General features: G+C 37.9%; 1 protein-coding gene across 2 annotated transcripts; it reads right to left on the reverse strand.

Annotated features, from left to right (window-relative positions):
• Positions 1-8,762: 8,762 nt before the first annotated feature.
• LOC129808632 (uncharacterized) lies at positions 8,763-19,540 on the reverse strand. Of its 2 annotated transcripts, XR_008752434.1 has the most exons (3): positions 18,251-19,540; positions 9,532-9,633; positions 9,360-9,381 (listed from the first exon to the last, which is right to left on the reverse strand). XR_008752434.1 is itself a non-coding variant. In XM_055858419.1 (2 exons), the coding sequence occupies exons 1-2, from the start codon at positions 19,376-19,378 to the stop codon at positions 9,318-9,320; spliced, it is 1,137 nt and encodes a 378-aa protein (XP_055714394.1). In that variant the 5' UTR covers positions 19,379-19,540; the 3' UTR covers positions 8,763-9,317. The 2 variants fall into 2 exon arrangements, 1 of the variants encoding a protein (XP_055714394.1); XM_055858419.1 differs by lacking the exons at positions 9,360-9,381; positions 9,532-9,633 and adding an exon at positions 8,763-9,326.
• Between the last annotated feature and the right edge of the window lie 656 nt (positions 19,541-20,196).

Consider the following 20,196-nt stretch of genomic DNA (forward strand, 5'->3'; position numbering starts at 1 on the left):
GGCATACAATGGAGACCACTCTTGCTCTAAGCGTCTCCAATGTGAGTTGAGTTTCAACTCAATGTGAGTAAAATTGTGTGAGTTTGAGCAAAAAAGTTTGAGTTTGATAATTGAGTAAACTCAACCTTTTCATCTTTCACATTTACTAAAAACAAATATGTTCAAAAACATCTAAAATGATACTATTTATTATTTTTTATGAATATTGCAATATGATTGAGCATCTTCTTGTGCGATTTGCGTGCGATTTTTCGAACAAAACGTTCTCAAATCAATGTGAGTATTCTGAGTAGTGTGAGTTTGAGAAAAGGATTCTCAAATTTGAAAATCTCATTCTCAAATTTGATATTGTAAAATTCGGCTACTGGTTCAAAAAATGTTAACGAATAAAAACACACGGAAAACACACAGATTTTCAGAGTAAGTGCGACATAGTAATTTCTCATGCAAGGAATATATCTTAAGAACATATAATATGTTACAAATGTACGAGAAAAAATATTTTCTTACTTTAGGCGAAATAAATCCTCTTGTAGCGTTTACGTGCGGTGGCCCTGCTGACAGGACAGCAGTCTGTCCTCTCGGAACATGCATCACACGCATAAATGTGACCGCAAGGCATAAACACCGCATCGACCTCATCCCCGCAGCACACTCTACACTGCAGTGATATATCTGACTGAGGTGACTAGGGGCTAATTAGAGATGGCGATGGTGGTTGAGGAGGTTCGTGGAATAGTATTCCAGCCACCGCACCGCCGCGATGCACTCCGGCACATTAATACCTGTACTGAAGAGATAACGCAGAATTTGTTCTTTCTTGCGCCTCGACAGTACAGTTCCGCTTATCACAGCAGCCTCGATCTTTTTAATGATCGTATATTTAAGGGAGTATATGTGACACCCATTTAACAGCTTTATTAACTCTTGTACTCTTTTTCCTTGCACAATCCATTGGACCATGTCGTCAACGCTCTTCCCTCTCGCGTATACCCTCACAAATTTTTTAAAATCACACTTTCAGTTATAGTGTTGGCACTGTTTACACTTGAAATTTTTGATCTGAGATTTTTTTTTTAATCTCCGATGTTTTATCCTCTGAAAAACGAACAGAACTGGATAATTTTTCAACATTAAATCTATTTAAGTAACTTGTTGGATATTCAATAACGATAGCCAACATATCGCTTTTTTCTACATAAGAAAAGTGTGGATGTCCATGCAGTTATCATATTAATGAATAAATGAGCCATAGCTCATGGTCTTTATCAAATATCGTCCAAAATATACTATCACTCAGGTATCGTATGGGAAATAGAAAATTTAATCTAAAACAATTTATAAATTAAAATTTCATTATTATTGAAGACAATATGTTTGGTCGTGAGACAAACCTGTGAATGAAAATGATGCAAATGGATTGTAATAATTGCTCGTAGAACTTGGATGGCTGGTGGATCCTTACTCACCTGTGAGTGTATGATGAGGAATTGAATGATGTGAGAACGATTGTTCCCAGCCTGGATCCTAAGGGATCTCTACGAACAAACCGGTGTAGGGAACAAATGATTGTTTAGAATTTAACAGTGTAACAAAAATGCTGAATTGCATTTAGGATGTTTATAAGACTTCAGATTTGCACAGATTCTGAGTCAGACTATTTAAAATAAAAAAATGGCCAGTGATAAGCCTAGATAAGCTTATGGTAGCTGAGATTCTTTACAGGTGACCTCGCAATGCGTTCATTTCGAAGTGCTTGCAACTCGGAATACGTGAAAATTCGATTGTGAGTTGAATTTTGGGGGTAAAGAATCGCGTCGGGTAAACCGTTTTTGTCGGCCGAAATGAATAAAATTGACTCGACGCGATTCTTTACCCCCAAAATTCAACTCACAATCGAATTTTCACGTATTACGAGTTGCAAGCACTTCGAGATGCACGCATTTCGAGGTCACCTGTAAAGAATCTCAGCTACCATAAGCTTATCTGGGCTTATCACTGGTTTTTAAATAATCTTTTGCATTTCAGAACCGAATTTAAGAAGGCTGACTACTTGACGCCATATCCGTACAAGAACAAGAAGCCCACTTTCTTAGAGTGGTCGTTAATGTGTAATGTTAGCTGAGGTTCTTTACAATCTCAGCTTTTGTGGCCACAGGTGAAATGCGACCGCGTCAGATCGGGCCCAAATTTTGGATATAGACAATTTGACACTCATAGATCACGTATATCATATGCGCCAAAAATCGATTTCCGTGGACGTCCCGTAACATCCGTCCGTCCGTCCGTTTCATTTGATGTTTTTAAATTCAATAAATTATGGTAATTTTTCTTCGCAGTATTTGTCTTTTTTATTGATCAGTAAGTTTAAATATTAAGTAAGATTGTTAATAATCTCACCTACTATAATCCTAAGAAAATTTCATGTCCTCCGATTGAGCTGAAATTTGGCCAAAATGTGTTTCAGCACTTCCTGATAACGAATATATGGATGGCTAAAAACCGTTCCCGGCCGGCCGCTCTTTGGAGCTTAATAGCTCCTAAACTAAAAGAGATATTGACTTGCGGTTTTCGGTAAGGGTTATATATCGTATGAAAATTGCAACTAAGTGCATTGACCCCCCACGCCCCAGCCCCCAACCACTCCATCCGACATTTTGAATACCCCCCTTTTTTGTTTTCTCAATGGCTCAAGCTCTATGGCATCGATCGGGTTCAAATTTTGGTATGTTATAGCTGGGCGTTAGGGATTTCGATCAATACCAAACTTAAGATCCCCGACCCCCCTGACCCGAGCAATAAGGGTCCAAAAAACAATTATTAAAATGGCTATAACTCCGGTTATAATTATCAGAATTTAAAAAGTGAGGGCGTTTTGGAAAGCTCTCGTGAAATGCCACTTCCCCTTCTAACATCACAATTTCATAAAACCACCGCTAGGGGCGCTATTTTTACAAGGAAGATTTTTCAATTTTCTAAGTTAAATTACTCAGAAATTCCTTTATACATCGGGCTGAAATTTTAGTATGTTGTAGCCGCTGATTATCCCTATCAAACAAAAAACTACTTAAGTCGATCCATAACCCCTGACCCGAGCTATAAGGGGTCAAAGTTCGAACATTGACCGGCCTCTATCTCCGGTTCTAATTAACGCATCGACCTAAATTTTGGCTTTTTGGTTTCGCCTCGATGAGCACTTTCAGCTGGAAGTTCAAAAATTCACCACAGGTGGCGCTGTGATAGCGTCAAAATTCATCGAAATTCAAACTATTTTTTCTCAAAAACGGCATTGTGCAAGTTAATCAAATTTTAGTATGTTGTAGTCCAGTCTAAGACGTTTCCAAAATGGTGCGTAAGTGCGCTGTGGTTTCAACAGAACCGGAGATATGAGGGGCAAAATTCACGAAATTCAAAAAATCATATCTCCGGTTCTATGTGACCGATTTTGATGAATGAGGGCTTAAACGAAAGATCTCACCAAATGCTACAACTTTCTAGAAAACTTGAACTTCGTGGGACCAACACCAGGGGCGCCACAGTCAAAAAACCAATTTCAATATCACATAACCTCAATTATCTCGACACGTGCTTAACCGATTTTGATGATTACTTCGACATAATTGTAGAGGACATTTGTCTCTATATTTCGTCCATACATCATTTTTCAATGAGGTAATGCGATTTGTCCGATTTTGTCGTTTAAGTGTGAAAAAATTGATTTTTCCCATAATAACGCTTTGAAATCACTCAGATGCCAATTTGACTGCCTCTACTCAACCAAGACACTTAAAATAGGGTTTTAAATGGAAAGTCTTACAAAATACAACAATTCTTTCATATAGTTGAAATTCATCAAATGAACACTTTGGACGATCTGGTCGAAAAAACGAATTCAGAAACAAAAAACCGCGCTTATATCGGCTTCTGAGTAATCGATGAGATCAAGTTCTACGGAAAAATTATAGAGAACTTTCTGGTCTACGTTTCACCCATATATCACTTTTCTGTCAGTTCATCCAAATCCTTGATATTTTGGTTTAAATACAAAATTTGTATAATTTCACGAATTTTATTCAAGATAACTGAATGGCGCCCCCAAACAAGTAACATGTATAGTCCTACATGTTACTTTCTGTATCCTGGGCATGAACCAATAAACTTATTATTATTATTATTATTATATGGATACGTTCGTCATAAGAAAACCCATAAATCTCGTGACAATGTAGTACAAAAAGCCCATCGCCTCAGACAGAATGTTGAATTTCCATTCACAATATCCTCTGAGACAGAAAGTAGGTACCGCTATTGGCCTCATAAAAAGAGTCGACAAACTCACAACTACCAACAAGGAACATGTGAAAGACATCGTCTTCTCGAAGCTCAGAGTGAATGGATTCCCGCCAAAACTCATCAATATTCTATGGAATAGACACATTGGACAACAAACAGCTCACAATACGACCCAAAATGTGGATACCAACACGGATATCATCTACAAATCGATCACTTATATCCCCAGATTAAGTGATGCGATTAAGAGAATCTTTTGCACCGAAACACAAAATCTCCAAATAGCATTTAAATGCAACAACACAAATTCGGCAATGCACACTGATCTCAAAAACAAAATTGACCCATTAATGGAAAGTGGAGTTGTTTATTCCATCCCATGTGAGTGTGATAAGGTGTATGTGGGAAAAACAACGCAGAGATTAAAAGACTGGCTTTACCAACACAAGAGGAGCATCACTTAGATCAACCCAAATCAAGAAGAAAGAAGTGACGCCACAGCCCTGGTGACTCATGCCAGAGAAATGCAGCACCGGTTTCAGTTTGATTCAGCTGAAATTCTGGACAAGTGCGAGCACAACAGAAGGCTTGAGTATTTAGAGATGCTCTACATTCACATACACAAACAACACACGATCAACAGAAAAGCTGATACAGAAGGGATCAACACCATCCACACCTCGCTCTTACAACGAGTAAAAAAGAGACAACAACATACTAATGCAACAAGGGAAGATGGATTTCACAGCTGTGATGAAAATTGACCTCAAAGGAGAGCTCATTCTGTGTCGGCCAGTCGAATGGTGAACATCACGGATCAATTTGTGATCAAAGTTCAAGTGCAGTGTAACAACTCCCACCTGTACGTGATTTTCCCTGCCATATTCGATGTAAGAAAAGAAAATTCATAAGAAATATTTTTGTTAGAAGTGTTTTTTTCTAAAAATTGTTCAATTGAATTGTAGACCTGATGAAGAGGACATCCATCCTCGAAACGTCGTAGAGAATAAAATTGTGAAAATCAAGAAAGGTTCAGTGTTTGAGAATTTATTTTCTTCAATCATGAACTTGGAGTACAGCAGTGTCTATAGCTTCTTCGGTTCTATTAAGTTCACTGAGCATGGATTTTACAATAGATAATTGCATATTTGTTTTTCTGATCAAATTATTAGAATTATTTCGAAAATTTTCCATGACACTTTGTATTTCATCATAATCGTTTTGATTCATAGTTCCAAATAAAAATTTTGATATATCTCCACCAATATTTATAAGTCCTCTTTTATCTCTTCGAGGACGATGTAACTTCATGATTCCTTTTATCATCAGATTTGTATGTATTTTCGCCACAGTAGGTAACTGCAGCAATGGAAGTTTGGCCTTGGACTGACCTGATTGTCCGTGACTGATTGCGCTCGCCACTGAGTCTGCAATAACCTTTATTGACTCGTTATGCTCCTGAATAAGCTCTTTGACTGTATCTGCCACAGACTCTTGACAAGCTCCAACTGGTTTCTGTTCACCCATGTGACGCTTAATCTTCTGCACATAAGTCCTGAGAATAAGTTCAACCTCTGTGCAGATCTTCCAGAAATCTGTAGCCATTTGCTGAGCCTTTTCCGTCTGCTCACGTCTCAAAACTTGCTGATGAAGTGCAGAGTTTGCTGCTGTAAATCCCTGCTGAACACCCCACAAGCACTGGAGTTTGCCCTCCACATCATCTAACAAATCACCGTCCAGAATAGTTGTCTTTTTGAGGGCATAGGCTGTCTCATACAGCGACTGCACTTGTGCAAAAAGCAGTTCCAAATTGTAAGCCATGATGTGAGGTTATGTTTTCTTGGAAGCCACGTGTTGGCTTGCGTAGGACTGTACTAGTAGGCGTGATCCACAAGGGATCGATGGACCAGGAAATGGTGGTATGAATTACCTGAATATATGCAATAAACCTGCATGAGAATCTCCCTGACTGTGAGCTGATTCACCCTTGTTTGCTTTACCTGTATGTATTAAATGAAACTGCATGAAACCTCCTCAATCTATGACACCCTGAGATGATGTAATTATACCTGAAGAATACCAAAGAACTATGAGTATATGTCCAACCAATCCGGATCTGAATGACCGAAATTTTGCGGGGGGCTGCTGCCGGCGAAGAACTCAATAGATTCTTTGTATTTCAAGCTCTTTACTTTCGCAACTAAATATCAACAAATTAAAAATTATGAAAAATGACTTGCAAATTTTAATTTCCTGAGACACGCGTTCTCTGAGCTGTTGCGCATTAACTGTTGCTGCGCTACTGACTTGTCTCTCCTTCTCCCTTCCCCTCTCTCACAAGATGACCGCGTCTCACCGACTTCTCATCGACCGCGAGTGGCGCTATCTCGCGTGAAACATCTGCGGCCTCCTGGCGCGCAGATCCACGAGCTGCTGTCTTTCTTCTAACAACGCATCGACACAAAGAGGTCGTTACTAGAAGTTGTTTTTTGTCTGAAAACAAGATATGAGCACAAAGCGACTGCTTTTCTCAAACAAATGAGATTTTTGAAAGGGGACGTTGCCGAAAGTATTCCACTATAAACAGTTGCTCTTTTTTCTTTAACAGCACATCACCACAAAGAGTAAGCTAAGATACGTCGGTTTCTGTATTCTAACATGCCGTTGGCTCAAAAAGTTCAGATTTTAGTATGTTGTAGTCCAGTCTAGGACGTTTGCAAAATGGTGCGTAAGTGCGCTGTGGTTTCAATAGAACCGGAGATATGAGGGGTCAAATTTCACGAAATTCAAAAAATCATATCTCCGGTTGTATTTTAACGATATTGATGACTGAGGGCTTAAACGAAAGATCTCACCAAATGCTATAACTTTCTGGAACATTTGAACTTTGTGGGACCATCACCAGGGGCGCCACAGTCGAAAAACCAATTTCAATATCACATAATCTCAATTATATCGACTGTCGCTTAACTGATTTTGATGATTACTTCGACATAATTGTAGAGATCATTTGTCTCCACATTTCGTCCATACATCATTTTTCGATCAGATAATGCGGTCTGTCCGATTTTGTCGTTTAAGTGTGAAAAAATTGATTTTTCCCATAATAACGCTTTGAAACCACACAGATGCCAATTTGACTGATTCTACTCGACCAAGACACTTAAAATAGGGTTTTAAATGGAAAGTGTCACAAAATACAACAATTCTTTGATATAGTTGAAGTTCATCAAATGAACACTTTGGGCGATCTGGTCGAAAAAACGAGTTAAGAAACAAACAACCTCGATTATCTCGGCTTCTGAGTAATTGATGAGATCAAGTTCTACGGCAAAATTATAGAGAACATTCTGGTCTACATTTCACCCATATATCACTTTCCTTTCACTCTATCCAAATCTTTGATATTTTGGTTTAAATACAAAATTTGTATAATTTCACGAATTTGATTCAAGATAGCTGAATGGCGTCTCCCAACTTCAGCTCTAAATCGAATTTGCATGCATTCCGAGTTAGCTCACATTAAGAATCTCACCTACATAAGCCGGTTAGGATTATCTGTCCCTTTTAAAAAGATAGGTTTTCTTATAGGCGTTTCATAGACGTCATTTGGTAGAGGAGGCGGAAGAGCAGGTAGCGAGGGTCGTTCTAGCAATACCGAAGAAGATACAATAGGAATCGGTGTCGAAATCACTGAAGGTGAAATACTGATTGAGGTTAAGGGGGATGCAGATCGTATTTTACTATTACCCAAAGATGACTTCTTTAAGTATAAAGGGACAGATAATCCTAACCGGCTTATGTAGGTGAGATTCTTAACGTGAGCTAACTCGGAGTGCATGCAAATTCGATTTAGAGCTGAAGTTGGGAGACGCCATTCAGTTATCTTGAATCAAATTCGTGAAATTATACAAATTTTGTATTAAAACCAAAATATCAAGGATTTGGATGAACTGACAGAAAAGTGATATATGGGTGAAATGCAGACCAGAATGTTCTCTATAATTTTCCCATAGAACATGATCTCATCGATTACTCAGAAGCCAAGATAAGCGAGGTTTTTTGTTTCTTAACTCGTTTTTTCATCCAGAGTGCCCCAAGTAGTCATTTGTTGAACTTCAACTATAACAAAGAATTGTTGTCTTTTGTGGGACTTTCCATTTAAAACCCTATTTTAAGTGTCTTGGTGGAGTAGAGGCAGTCAAATTGGCATCTGAGTGATTTCAAAGCGTTATTATGGGAAAAATCAATTTTTTCACACTTAAACGGTGATGTGTATGCACCAGTGACGAGGCCGAGGTTTAGGGACTAAAAGAGAACTAGTTTATTGAGTCCAGCCTTTTTATACATTTGGGATACATCACTTTTCCCCCCTTTAAGATTTTGCCCAAACAACTCAAAATTCTAACAACACTGGCTTTAAATGCATGCAATATGAATTTTATAATATTAATTTTTTTCGTATTCGCTCACTGCGTCGAATGACCGGTGTTGTAGGTAAGACCGCTCCCCTGCGTTTCCTCTTCGGTGGTTCCGTAACACTCCCTTGTGGTGGTGTAACGAATGGATCATCTCCATCGGTATTCGGCGGCGGTGTTGCTGGTGGAGGTGTTCTAGGGTGGTCTATTTGAGGTGGAAGATGTGACGTTGGAGCGAAGGTAACTTTCCTGATGAAGGGCTTGAGCTGATCTCTGTGACACTTCTTGTGAGTGCCTCCAAAGTCCACTATGTAGACTGTAGGGCTGATTCTTTTGTGAACCCTTCCTCTTGTCCAAATGCGGCTCAAAGCGTCGAAGTATAATGCTTCTTGCTTCTCTACCAAAGGAATCTTTGATTTCCTTGGCTGCTGCTTCTGCTCCTTGTTCTTCTTCTTGGGAATACTCTTCCTTTCCTCCTTAGACTTCTCCTCCGGATCATTCCTAATCTTCTCCTCCCCCTTTTTGTTCAGAATAGTCCATGTTGTTCTTGGCTTAAAGTTCAGCATCAGTGTGTTTGGTTCCACTCCCGTGACAGAAGATGGCGTATTATTGTATCTGAACAAAAAATACGAGATTTGATTGTAAATACTCAGATTTTTCTTAGATTCATCTATCATGAATTTCTTAAACGCCTTCTTCACAGTTTGTACTGCTCTTTCAGCTGAACCGTTGGACATTGGGTGATAAGGAGGCGACGTTTCATGAAGAATTCTATTCAGGTTACAAAATTTTTCAAATTCCTTCGACTGAAAAGGACTACCGTTGTCAGAAATTATTCGTTTAGGCAGGCCATATATCGCAAAGTTAGCTTGGAGGGCTTCTATTGTGGTCCACACGTCATTTTTTCTCAAAAGTTTGACATCTATTAATTTTGTAAAATCATCAACAATAATTAAAAATATTTTACCACTCCAATGAAAAAAATCTATATGTACTGTGAAGACCCGCTTGGGAGGGGCAGCGACATTAATAAAACACCGATCAGTTCCCCTTGCGAGTACTCTTTATTCTGCTCTCTTTTACTTATTTACAATTTATTATAAGCCAATCAATATGCTTATTTAGCACATTGACTGCTACCTCTACACCTTCCCCGCAAAAAGAAAAAAAATAGACATTTTAATGTGTTATTATTTTTTTTTTTTACATTTTCTGGTATGCTTCTAATATAACAATATTTGGTTTTTTATATACTAAAATTTTGTTCTTGCAATAAATTTTTATTTTAATTTTTTTTTTTTTTTTAGGTTTATATTTATTAATTTTACGTTTATATATCTTACATAATATGTCAATTTAAAACAATAGATTTACTTATGAAATGGAATGGTTAAGTTTTTATGGATAACATATTCTTTATCTTTTATATTTAAAACTACATTTGGATTTTCAACCTTTATTACTTCATACGGGCCTTTGTAAAGGGGTTGTAACTTATTTTCTGGGTTATTTTTTAATAAAACTAAATCTCCAACATTATAATTAACTGGATTAAGATAACTATCATATTTATTTTTTCGTTTTTCTTTATTTTCTAATAATGTATTTTTTACTTCCTTATTCGCCATTTGCAATCTAAACTTTAATTCCTTAGCATAATTGTCTACTGTATAAATTGGATCTACAGAGTCAGATAAAATATTTGAAGGTAAATTACATACTTTTCCAAATATTAATTCAAATGGTGTATACTGTGTTTCTGTGTGCACCGAAGTATTGTAAGAAAAACACCAATAAGGTACCCAAGAACTCCAACTACGCGTATTTTCTTGAGCTTGGATCCTTAAGAATGTACCGAGAGACTTATGGGTGTTTTCAAGGCTTCCAATACTTTGATGATGGTATGGAGTTGACACAACTTTATTAATTCCTAAGATTTGCGCAACTTCATCCATAACTGACGAAACAAATTCAGTTCCTTTGTCACTCGCTATTTCCTTTGGAATTCCATATCGTAAAACGAAATTTTCTACAAAAGCGCGTGCAATAGTGGATGTTTCCTTATTTGGAACAGAATAAGCTTCAACATACTTTGTCAGTTCACACTGTAAAGTAAGGATATAAACGTTTCCTGCATAATCTTTGGGTAAAGGACCTACTGTATCAAGGTATATTTTCTCAAATCCTGAGCTTGCTGTACTGGTGATACACATAGGTTCCTTGACATGCTTTTTATGTTTGTTCTTCTGACAACTGATACAATTACTTACAAATGCTTCAATATCTTTCTTTAATCCTGACCAGAAGAAATATTTTTTCACATTATTAAACATTCTGTTTATTCCTGAATGTCCTCCACTTGGTAGAATATGAAAGTCATGTAGAATGATTTCTTTTGATGCATCATCATTTATAATTTCTGCACTTTTTATAATATTGATCTTCAATTGTTTACAGGCCTGTTTGAGTACAGAATTATTTGATAGACATTGAATTATTTCGTGAAAGCGATTCGAGGTGCACCGGTTTTTGATAATTATGAGCTCATTTATTTTTGAAAGTTTGCATAATTTTACTAAATCTCTCAACGTTTCGTCTTGCGTTAACGTAGATCGAGTATCTAGTTGCAAATACATTTCATTTTTCCCGGGAACGTACACCGCATAACCTTGTTTAGTTTTAACGATGTCGTTTTTATTAAAAATTCGCTTATCAATCTTCGTGACGACTATTAATTCAATTCCATTTTTAGGTTTCTTCAAGATTTCCATAATCTGTGGTCTATCTTCTTTATCTTCAGGATTATTTAATATATTTTGGTCAGTGCTTTTCTTTCTCGTCATGGCTCTGGTTGTTACAAAAATCGATGGATTTTGTAATTTTTTCAAATCATCTGAGTCGATTGTAATTCTAGACAATGCGTCCGCGGTAGCATTATCTTTTCCTTTCACATAAGTGATTTTAAAATCGAACTCTTCCAAAGCCAAGCGAAATTTTGTTAAGCGACTCGAGGGATTAGTCATTCCAAATAAGTATATTAAAGGACGATGATCTGTTAGAATTTCGAATTTTTTACCAAATAGATACGGGCGAAAGTGTTTACATGCCCAAACTATGGCTAGTAATTCCTTTTCTATCACCGGATAATTGACTTCGGCTGGTTTTAATGTCCTACTTGCGTAAGCTACTGGTTTGTCATCTGCGTTTGAGAGTACCGCTCCCAAAGCAAATGCAGACGCATCTGTGCGTAGGATAAAATAACCTTCCTTAGAAAAATCGGGGTATTGAAGAATTGGAGCCGTAATGAATTTTGATATTAACGTGTCAAAAGCTTTTTGACATTCCGATGTCCACAAAAACTGAGCGTATTTTTTCGTTAAACTATTCAAAGGCTTTACTATTTCAGCAAAATTTTGTATGTGGCGCCTATAATAATTAGAAAAAGCCACGAATCGTTTAACTTCTTCTGCATTTTTTGGAACTGGATACGCTTTCAGAACTTCTATTTTCTGTGGATCAGGAGCAATGCCATCTTTTGAAATAATATGACCGAGATAAAGTAACTGTTTTTTCAAAAACTCACATTTAGACGGATTTAATTTCAAATTAAAACTTCTTAAACGGTTAAAAACTTTAAGTAAATTTTGATTATGTTCCATTAAGTTACGTCCGAAAACAACTATATCGTCTAAATAAATAAAACAATTTTCATAATTCAACCCTGACATTGCGATAGTCATGGCACGTGAAAATGCACTGGGTGAAATTTTTAGACCCATTGGAAGACGAGTCATTTGATACTGACCATTACTTGTAGTAAAGGCAGTATACTTCCGACTGTCCTCATCTAATTCAAGCTGATAATAACCTTGAGATAAGTCAAGGTGTGAAAAATAAACTGCTTGAGATAATGAATCTAAAATATCATGAATATTCGGTAATGGAAATTTTTCATCGGCAATTTGCTTGTTCAAAAGTCTGTAATCGACCACAATTCTCCAATTTTTCTTTCCGTTCACCGTCTTTTTTGGAACTAGTAATATAGGGGATGACCATTCCGATCGAGATTCTTCAATAATTTCATCTTTAATAAGTTTTTGTATTTGTTTTTCGATCTCTTCTTTTTGAGCAAAAGGTAGTCTATATGGTTTCACATAGACCGGTTTCGCGTTAGGAATCAGTTGAATATTTTGTTGATATATTTTTGACGGATTTAACTGATCTCCCTCTAGATGAAAAACATCTGCGAATTTGATACAAAGACTTTCAATTGATGGTCTTTCTTCTGAATTCAATTCATCGAAATTTAATATTGATCTCAATTTATTAACACGTTCTGCCGAAAATTTGCTCGATTCGAATTTTGCTACTTCATACTCGTTTAGATCTTCAGTTACCGGAATAAAATTTTTCAAAATTACGTCAGTTTCTTTTGTATTTAACATTCTCACAGGAATCACTCCGTTTTCAGGTTTAACTATACATGCTGCAACAAACACACCTTCACATAATTCTTGAGGCCTCACAATACACTCATTCTTCATATTCACACTGAAATACCTCACAACTTCACATCTAGATGGTATTTTAGTCAGGATTTCATCTTTACTATTTAATTTAATTTGAATATGCTTGTTCAACAACCAAAAATTCAATGTAAAATCTTCAAAATTTATCGTTGCTTTGTTGTCTTCCAAGAAATCTGATCCTAAAATTCCATCGAGATCATCAACAAACTCGTCAATTACATAAAACTTTCTGTCCAGACATATCTTTCCAAATTCCATTCGTAAAATTGCTGATCCATTTGAAACTGTTTCACCTACTAATCCACTTATTTTTATATTATCAAGTTCATTCACTCGCTCGTTCAGCAAAACACATGATTTTACTATGCTCACGGATGCTCCGGTGTCTACTAGGAGTCTCATATTTCTTCCATTCATTTTTACTTGCACAAAATTCATTCCAGTAACATTGAAAATCGTATGGCATTTCTGTTTATTCGCGAAAGGAATGACGGCTGGAAGATGACTCTTGCTGGCTTTGAGTCATATTTTCTTCCTGACCTTCGACAATATAAACTCTCTGGTTATTGTTTTGATTTCTACCACGAGAATTACTTGACTGATTATTGTGCCGATTGTATCCTCGACCTGATCTTCCTTGGCCTCGATTTTGACCACGTCCTTGACCTCGAGAAGAATTATTACCACCTCTTCCTCGTAATTGATTACCATTTCCCTGATTTCCTCTAAAACGCGAATTTCCTCGGTTTTTTCCACCCCTTCCGCGTCCTCGGAAACTATATACTTGAGCTTTTTTCGGCATGGTTTTTTCTTCATCCAATGCACCTGAAATGGCATCTCTCAAGGACTGATAGTTCCTAGCTTTAACTACCGTACGCAGTTCAGTATCCCGTAGTCCATTCGCAAAGACATGGATAGCATTCTTCTCATTCACATTGCGAAGAATTTCTTCTGCGCCGCTGCTCTCTTCGGATTGCGCAATGGTCAAATCGACAAAAAGTTCTTCAATCTTTTTCCCGTAATCTTCAATTGACTGAGAATCTTGGCGCGAGGCTGCTAACTGAGCGGCTAAGGAACATGCAGATTTTTTAGGAATTAAATGCTTTCTCATATCACTAACGAGATTTTCAACTGTAGGGTATTGTTTTGCCAATCGGAGCTTTGCTTTGGCCGAGAGTCGTGTTTTTAAGACAAAATTAATTAAGAGAGATTTTCCGGAAGTTTCGATCATGGAAGAATACAATTCAATAGCATCGATGACTTGTGTCACCGAATCCGGGGTATCGATCATTACCGGAATAAGGTGACCAGCGGTTTTCAATTCGAATTTCTCCATTCTGTTGGTTATTTTTTCTTCCGTATTAGAATCACTAATCTCTAAAAATTCTATATCTTGAAATTTATCTTCTTCTTCAATATCTGATAAATTCTCTTTCGAACCTCCAGATTTTTTCGAGACAGGTAAACTATGTAAAAGCCTTAATGCCAAGCTAACATCTCTTCTAAATTCAAAAACTGCAAAATCAAGTTTGACTTTTTCATTTACTGGCAAAGAACTACTACTAACAGCAGCTTCATAATCAGTAATATATTCCCTTTCAATAGATTCGATCTCTTTTTTCTTATTGATTAAAAATGATTCGGTTACACCTCTATTGGGACCATTCTTTTTCAAATTTGATATAATCACTTTCAATCTATCCCAAGGCATTTAGAAATAATGAGTTTACCAGAAGGGTTAAATTTTTTTTTTATGACCAAAAGAAGAATTCAATTACTTGCAAGACAAATAAACAATTTTTTGTATTCGACACTTAGCTGGAATGACACCCGAAGGCGATGCGCTGACTGAAAATTAGCTGCGTTGTCTTTTCCGCTGCTGCAATGATGCACGGCGAATTTTCCTGAGGAGGTATGATATCGAAGTCCATTGCTGCTCGTGCTGTCTTTGCTGACTGGGTTTTCCGGTAGGTGATCGAAGTCCAATGCACTAATGCTCTATGCTGAATTTTGCCGTGGCTCGATCGCTGATGACATGGCGTAAATTTTTTTTCTGGGTTCAACTGAGGTCACTTTCCTGGATTTTACGATTTCGAAGATGAATTGTTCTTAAGCGATGTTATGGTGATCCATCTCCAGCTTCAGCATCCATTTGATTTAAGGTGCTGTTTCCAACACATTTTCTGCGGACTTCCTTAGAGCCAGCATTGCTGCTTGATGAGCTCCTTTTGCCTTTACACGAGCTTTCCACTTACTGTACATCACATAAAGGACTATTGTGATTATCACCGCAAGGATTACGAAAAGAATAACTTCTATTCTCTGAAGCTTTGCGAGTTCTTCTAAAATCTGCTTATCACATCCCATCACTTCACTTTGTGGAACGATTTCCGCATCAATTTCGTCCTGATGTTTGCAAACTCTGCGGTAGTGATAACGATTGTTACACATTGTCACTTATCAGTCAATTTTGGTCCAAAAATTACACCATGCTCTCATGTTATTTCTTCACTTTTTCACTCTAAATTTCCACTAAGTTCAGTTTTTCGCGACATGATCGCGTATGGCAGGATCGCCATGTGAAGACCCGCTTGGGAGGGGCAGCGACATTAATAAAACACCGATCAGTTCCCCTTGCGAGTACTCTTTATTCTGCTCTCTTTTACTTATTTACAATTTATTATAAGCCAATCAATATGCTTATTTAGCACATTGACTGCTACCTCTACAGTACTCTTTCATAAGGATAAGAAGTACTGGTCCATTTTGTCAGTGTTACATTCCGTGGTCTTGGTGCCATGATTTTTCATGGCACTTTTCACACGCTTGCGCTATCCTCTCGATATCGCTTTCAATTCTAGGCCACCACACGCAACCTCGCGCTATAGATTTCATCCTCACTATGCCATCATGCGCTTCATGGATTACTCTCAAGACTTTCTCGCAAAGACTTGCAGGTATCACAATCCTATGACCCATATAGATGATGCCATTTTCGACCGTTAGGGAATTTAAATGTTTTAAATACGGACTAGTTTTCGGATCATTACTCAACATAACTTTAGAAGAATATCCTTTAAGAACGAAATCTATAATTTTTATTAACGTTTCGTCTTTCGCAGTTGCCTCACGGATTTGCTTTTCATCTAACGCTATTTCTGCCCGAATATCAACAAAATTCAGCAGCGTATCACTAACCCCAGTTACCTCCCTTGATGGAAAACGTGACAGAAAATCAGCATTCCCATTATCAACTCCTTTCTTATAGAGAATTTTTAAATTGTACATGCCTAGGAATACTGCCCATCTCTGAATCCTAGCAGCGGCTACTGCTGAGTTCTTTCTGTCTCCACCAAACAACTCTCTAAGACACTGATGGTCTGTATATACTGTGACAGGACGACCATAAATATAAATGTCAAATTTTTTTACTGCAAAAACTAGAGCCAATGCTTCGCGTTCGACTATTGAATAGTTTTTCTCACTTGGGGACAGAGTAGACGACACCATTATAATAGGTTTTTCAGTTCCGTCAATAATATGACTCAAGACTGCCCCTACACCATCTCCACTAGCGTCCACTGAAATTACAAGTGGCAGCTTTGGATCATAGGGTGTTAATAAGTCGCTCTCCGACAACCAAGTCTTGCTTTCCTGGAACACTTTGTCTAACTCGTCTGTCCAATGAAAGGGCTCCCCCGCTTTCAATAACTTGTAAAGTGGTGCGAGACGCATTGATAAATTCTTTATAAATTTGCCATAATAATTTAGCAAGCCCACATATGCTTTTAAGGACGTCGTGTCATGAGGTGCTTTAGCTTTCTGAATTTCTACTAATTTACTTTTCATTGGTCTTATACCGTCACCCGTTAAAACATGACCTAAGAACTCTACTTCTTTCTCAAACAGCAAACATTTAGAACTGTTAACTTTCACATTAAATTTCTGCAACCTCTCTAAGACTCTCTCTAAATTCTCACGACATTCCTGCTCAGTGTTCCCTCCTACAATTATATCATCAATATATACAGCCGTCAAAGGCAAATCTCTCAAGATACCGTCCATTGTTTTCTGAAAAATGGCAGGTGAGGAAGAAAGTCCAAAGACCAGACGTGTAAACTGAAACAACCCAAGATGCGTATTAATTGACAAGAACTTTCTACATTCCGGAATTACTTCCAGTTGCTGATAAGCCCCTGAAAGATCCAAAGTGCAAAATACTTTTGCACCAGAAAGCTTATTGACAATTTCCTGCAGTGTTGGCAAGGGGTAATGTGCCATTTGTACCACCCGATTAACCGTCACACTACAATCTACACATATCCTAATGGACCCGTCCTTCTTTGGAACGATAACCACGGGGCTCGCCCATTCCGCGGTATCGACAGGTATTAATACACCCACACCTATCAATCGTTTAATTTCAGCCTCAACCTTGTCTCGAACGCCAAACGGTACTGAATATGGTTTATGAAAAACCGGAACACAAGAATCTTTTACAAGAATGATCGCTTGATGATCACGAATTGCAGATTTATCACTTTGATTAAATACTTCAGTGAACTTCTTAAATACAGGGTCATCTTTTACGAGTTTATGTACTCCGGAAACACTTCTAGGTAATTCAGTGAAAAAAGTACGCCAATCAGGAAAAATTATGTCTAACCAATTGCGCCCACAAAGAGGTAAAAATGTTTTGGGACTGTCAAAAATCACAAGAGGCAAATTTTTCACTTCTCTTTGAATTCCCTCCAGCACAATGGTCAATGAGATTCTAATAAATCCCACTATCTGTAGACTATTTCCCGTAACAACTTTTAAATGAAGATTGCATTGTCTCAGCTCACTTTGGCTAAAATATCTTCTATAAAAATCTACATGCATACACGAAACACACGCGCCTGTATCTATTTCAAATCTAGTCGTGATATTACCAGAAGTCGCATCAAGAAATTGAGCTTTAGACGCATTATTAATCTTAAAAAACTCACTGCGTGATTTTGTACTCACTACATTGTTTACTACGCAGCTGCCTGATGATAATTCCTCCAACAAGAGCTCTTCCTCCTCGAGATTGCACTGCAACACTTCCCCCTCCAGAGACTCACTCTCCAGTAGGTTTTCCTCATCCATCTCGGATTCACCTTCAGGATTTGCATGCTTCTCAAGATCATCCTCTCGATGAAGCTCTCTCTCAAATGCTCTCTCAGCATGAGATTCATCATCAGCTTCCTTTGGCACTTTATTTTGAATGGTGACCATGACATTAGCAGCTTCCTCTTTCACACTATTGATGAACATCGAACTTATGACACCGTAAGAATCACTCTCATCTGTATCACTGGATTGTTCAGTGCAATTGACCCTTGTCCGATGCCTTTTTTGTGGACAATTTGCTGCAAAGTGGTCTCCCCACTGATGGCACCGATAACACTGTACTTTTTTGCGTCTCATTTCACCTTGTTTCTGTGATCCCCTGGACTGGTTTCTCTCGTGATTTCTCTCTCGCACTCCCTGCTTATCACTCTTCCAGTTTTGGCGCCTTTTTGAGCGTCCTCCCAGCTGATTTCCATGCACCGAATCGACCTTTGCATTCATGAGATCCACATTTGTTCTCGTGAGTTCTGCTGATGTTGCGACCTTCAGAGATTCCTCAAAGCTACCATCCAAAGACATGAGCTTTTCCTGAATGCCCCTTTCCTTAAGACCCATCACAAGTCTATCTCTCAGAGCCCACGGCAGGAAATCTCCAAACGCACATTTTTCCGACACCATTTGCAACTCAATGACGTAATCCGTAATGCACTCATTAGGCCTCTGATCCCGCACATAAAATTTGAATCTTTCAGCTATTACACTGTGTCGTGGAGCAAATTTCGCTTTAAACACTGCAATGATTTGCGCATATGTCTTCGCGGATAATGAATCTGGATGTACTGCGGATTTGAGGACTTTGTATGTCTCTTCTCCAACGAAACCAAGAAAGAGCACTTTTTTTCTTTTGTCCTCAGTGACAAAGTTCATTTCAAACAAATTTTCCAGCATTTCACAGTACACGTTCACATCATTTCCCTGCACATACTTATCAATCGTGCCAATAAAGCCACTATTACTCGCACTAGCCACGGAATTCTCCATTTTTCCACTTTTTCCGGACTTTCTTTTGGACGCACCAAAAAGAACTGGACTTTTCACTCACTGACCTTCACTTTTTCACTCGATGACAAAACTCAACTTTCATCACTCGTCGACAATACTGATGTGTATGCACCAGTGACGAGGCCGAGGTTTAGGGACTAAAAGAGAACTAGTTTATTGAGTCCAGCCTTTTTATACATTTGGGATACATCAAACGGCAAAATCGGAGTGATAGCGTAGTCTGAGTGGAAAATGATGTATGGACGAAATGTAGAGACAAATGTGCTCTACAATTATGTCGAAGTAATCATCAAAATCGGTTGAGCGACAGTCGAGATAATTGAGGTTATGTGATATTGAAATTGGTTTTTCGACTGTGGCGCCCCTGGTGTTGGTCGCACGAAGTTCAAATATTCTAGAAAGTTGTAGCATTTGGTGAGATCTTTCGTTTAAGCCCTCATTCATCAAAATCGGTCACATAAAACCGGAGATATGATTTTTTGAATTTTGTGAACTTTGACCCCTCATATCTCCGGTTCTGTTGAAACCACAGCGCACTTACGCACCATTTTGAAAACGTCCTAGACTGGACTACAACATACTAAAATTTCATTAACTTGCACAATGCCGTTTTTGAGAAAAATGTCTTTGAATTTCGATGAATTTTGACGCTATCACAGCGCCACCTGTGGTGACTTTTTGAACTTCCAGCTGAAAGTGCTCATAGAGACGAAACCAAAAAGGTAAAATCTAGGCCGCTATGTTAATTAGAACCGGAGATAGAGGCCGGTCAATGTTCGAACTTTGACCCCTTATAG

This window comes from Phlebotomus papatasi, chromosome 4 (genome assembly GCF_024763615.1).
Source record: "Phlebotomus papatasi isolate M1 chromosome 4, Ppap_2.1, whole genome shotgun sequence".
NCBI classification, from domain to species: domain Eukaryota; kingdom Metazoa; phylum Arthropoda; class Insecta; order Diptera; family Psychodidae; genus Phlebotomus; species Phlebotomus papatasi.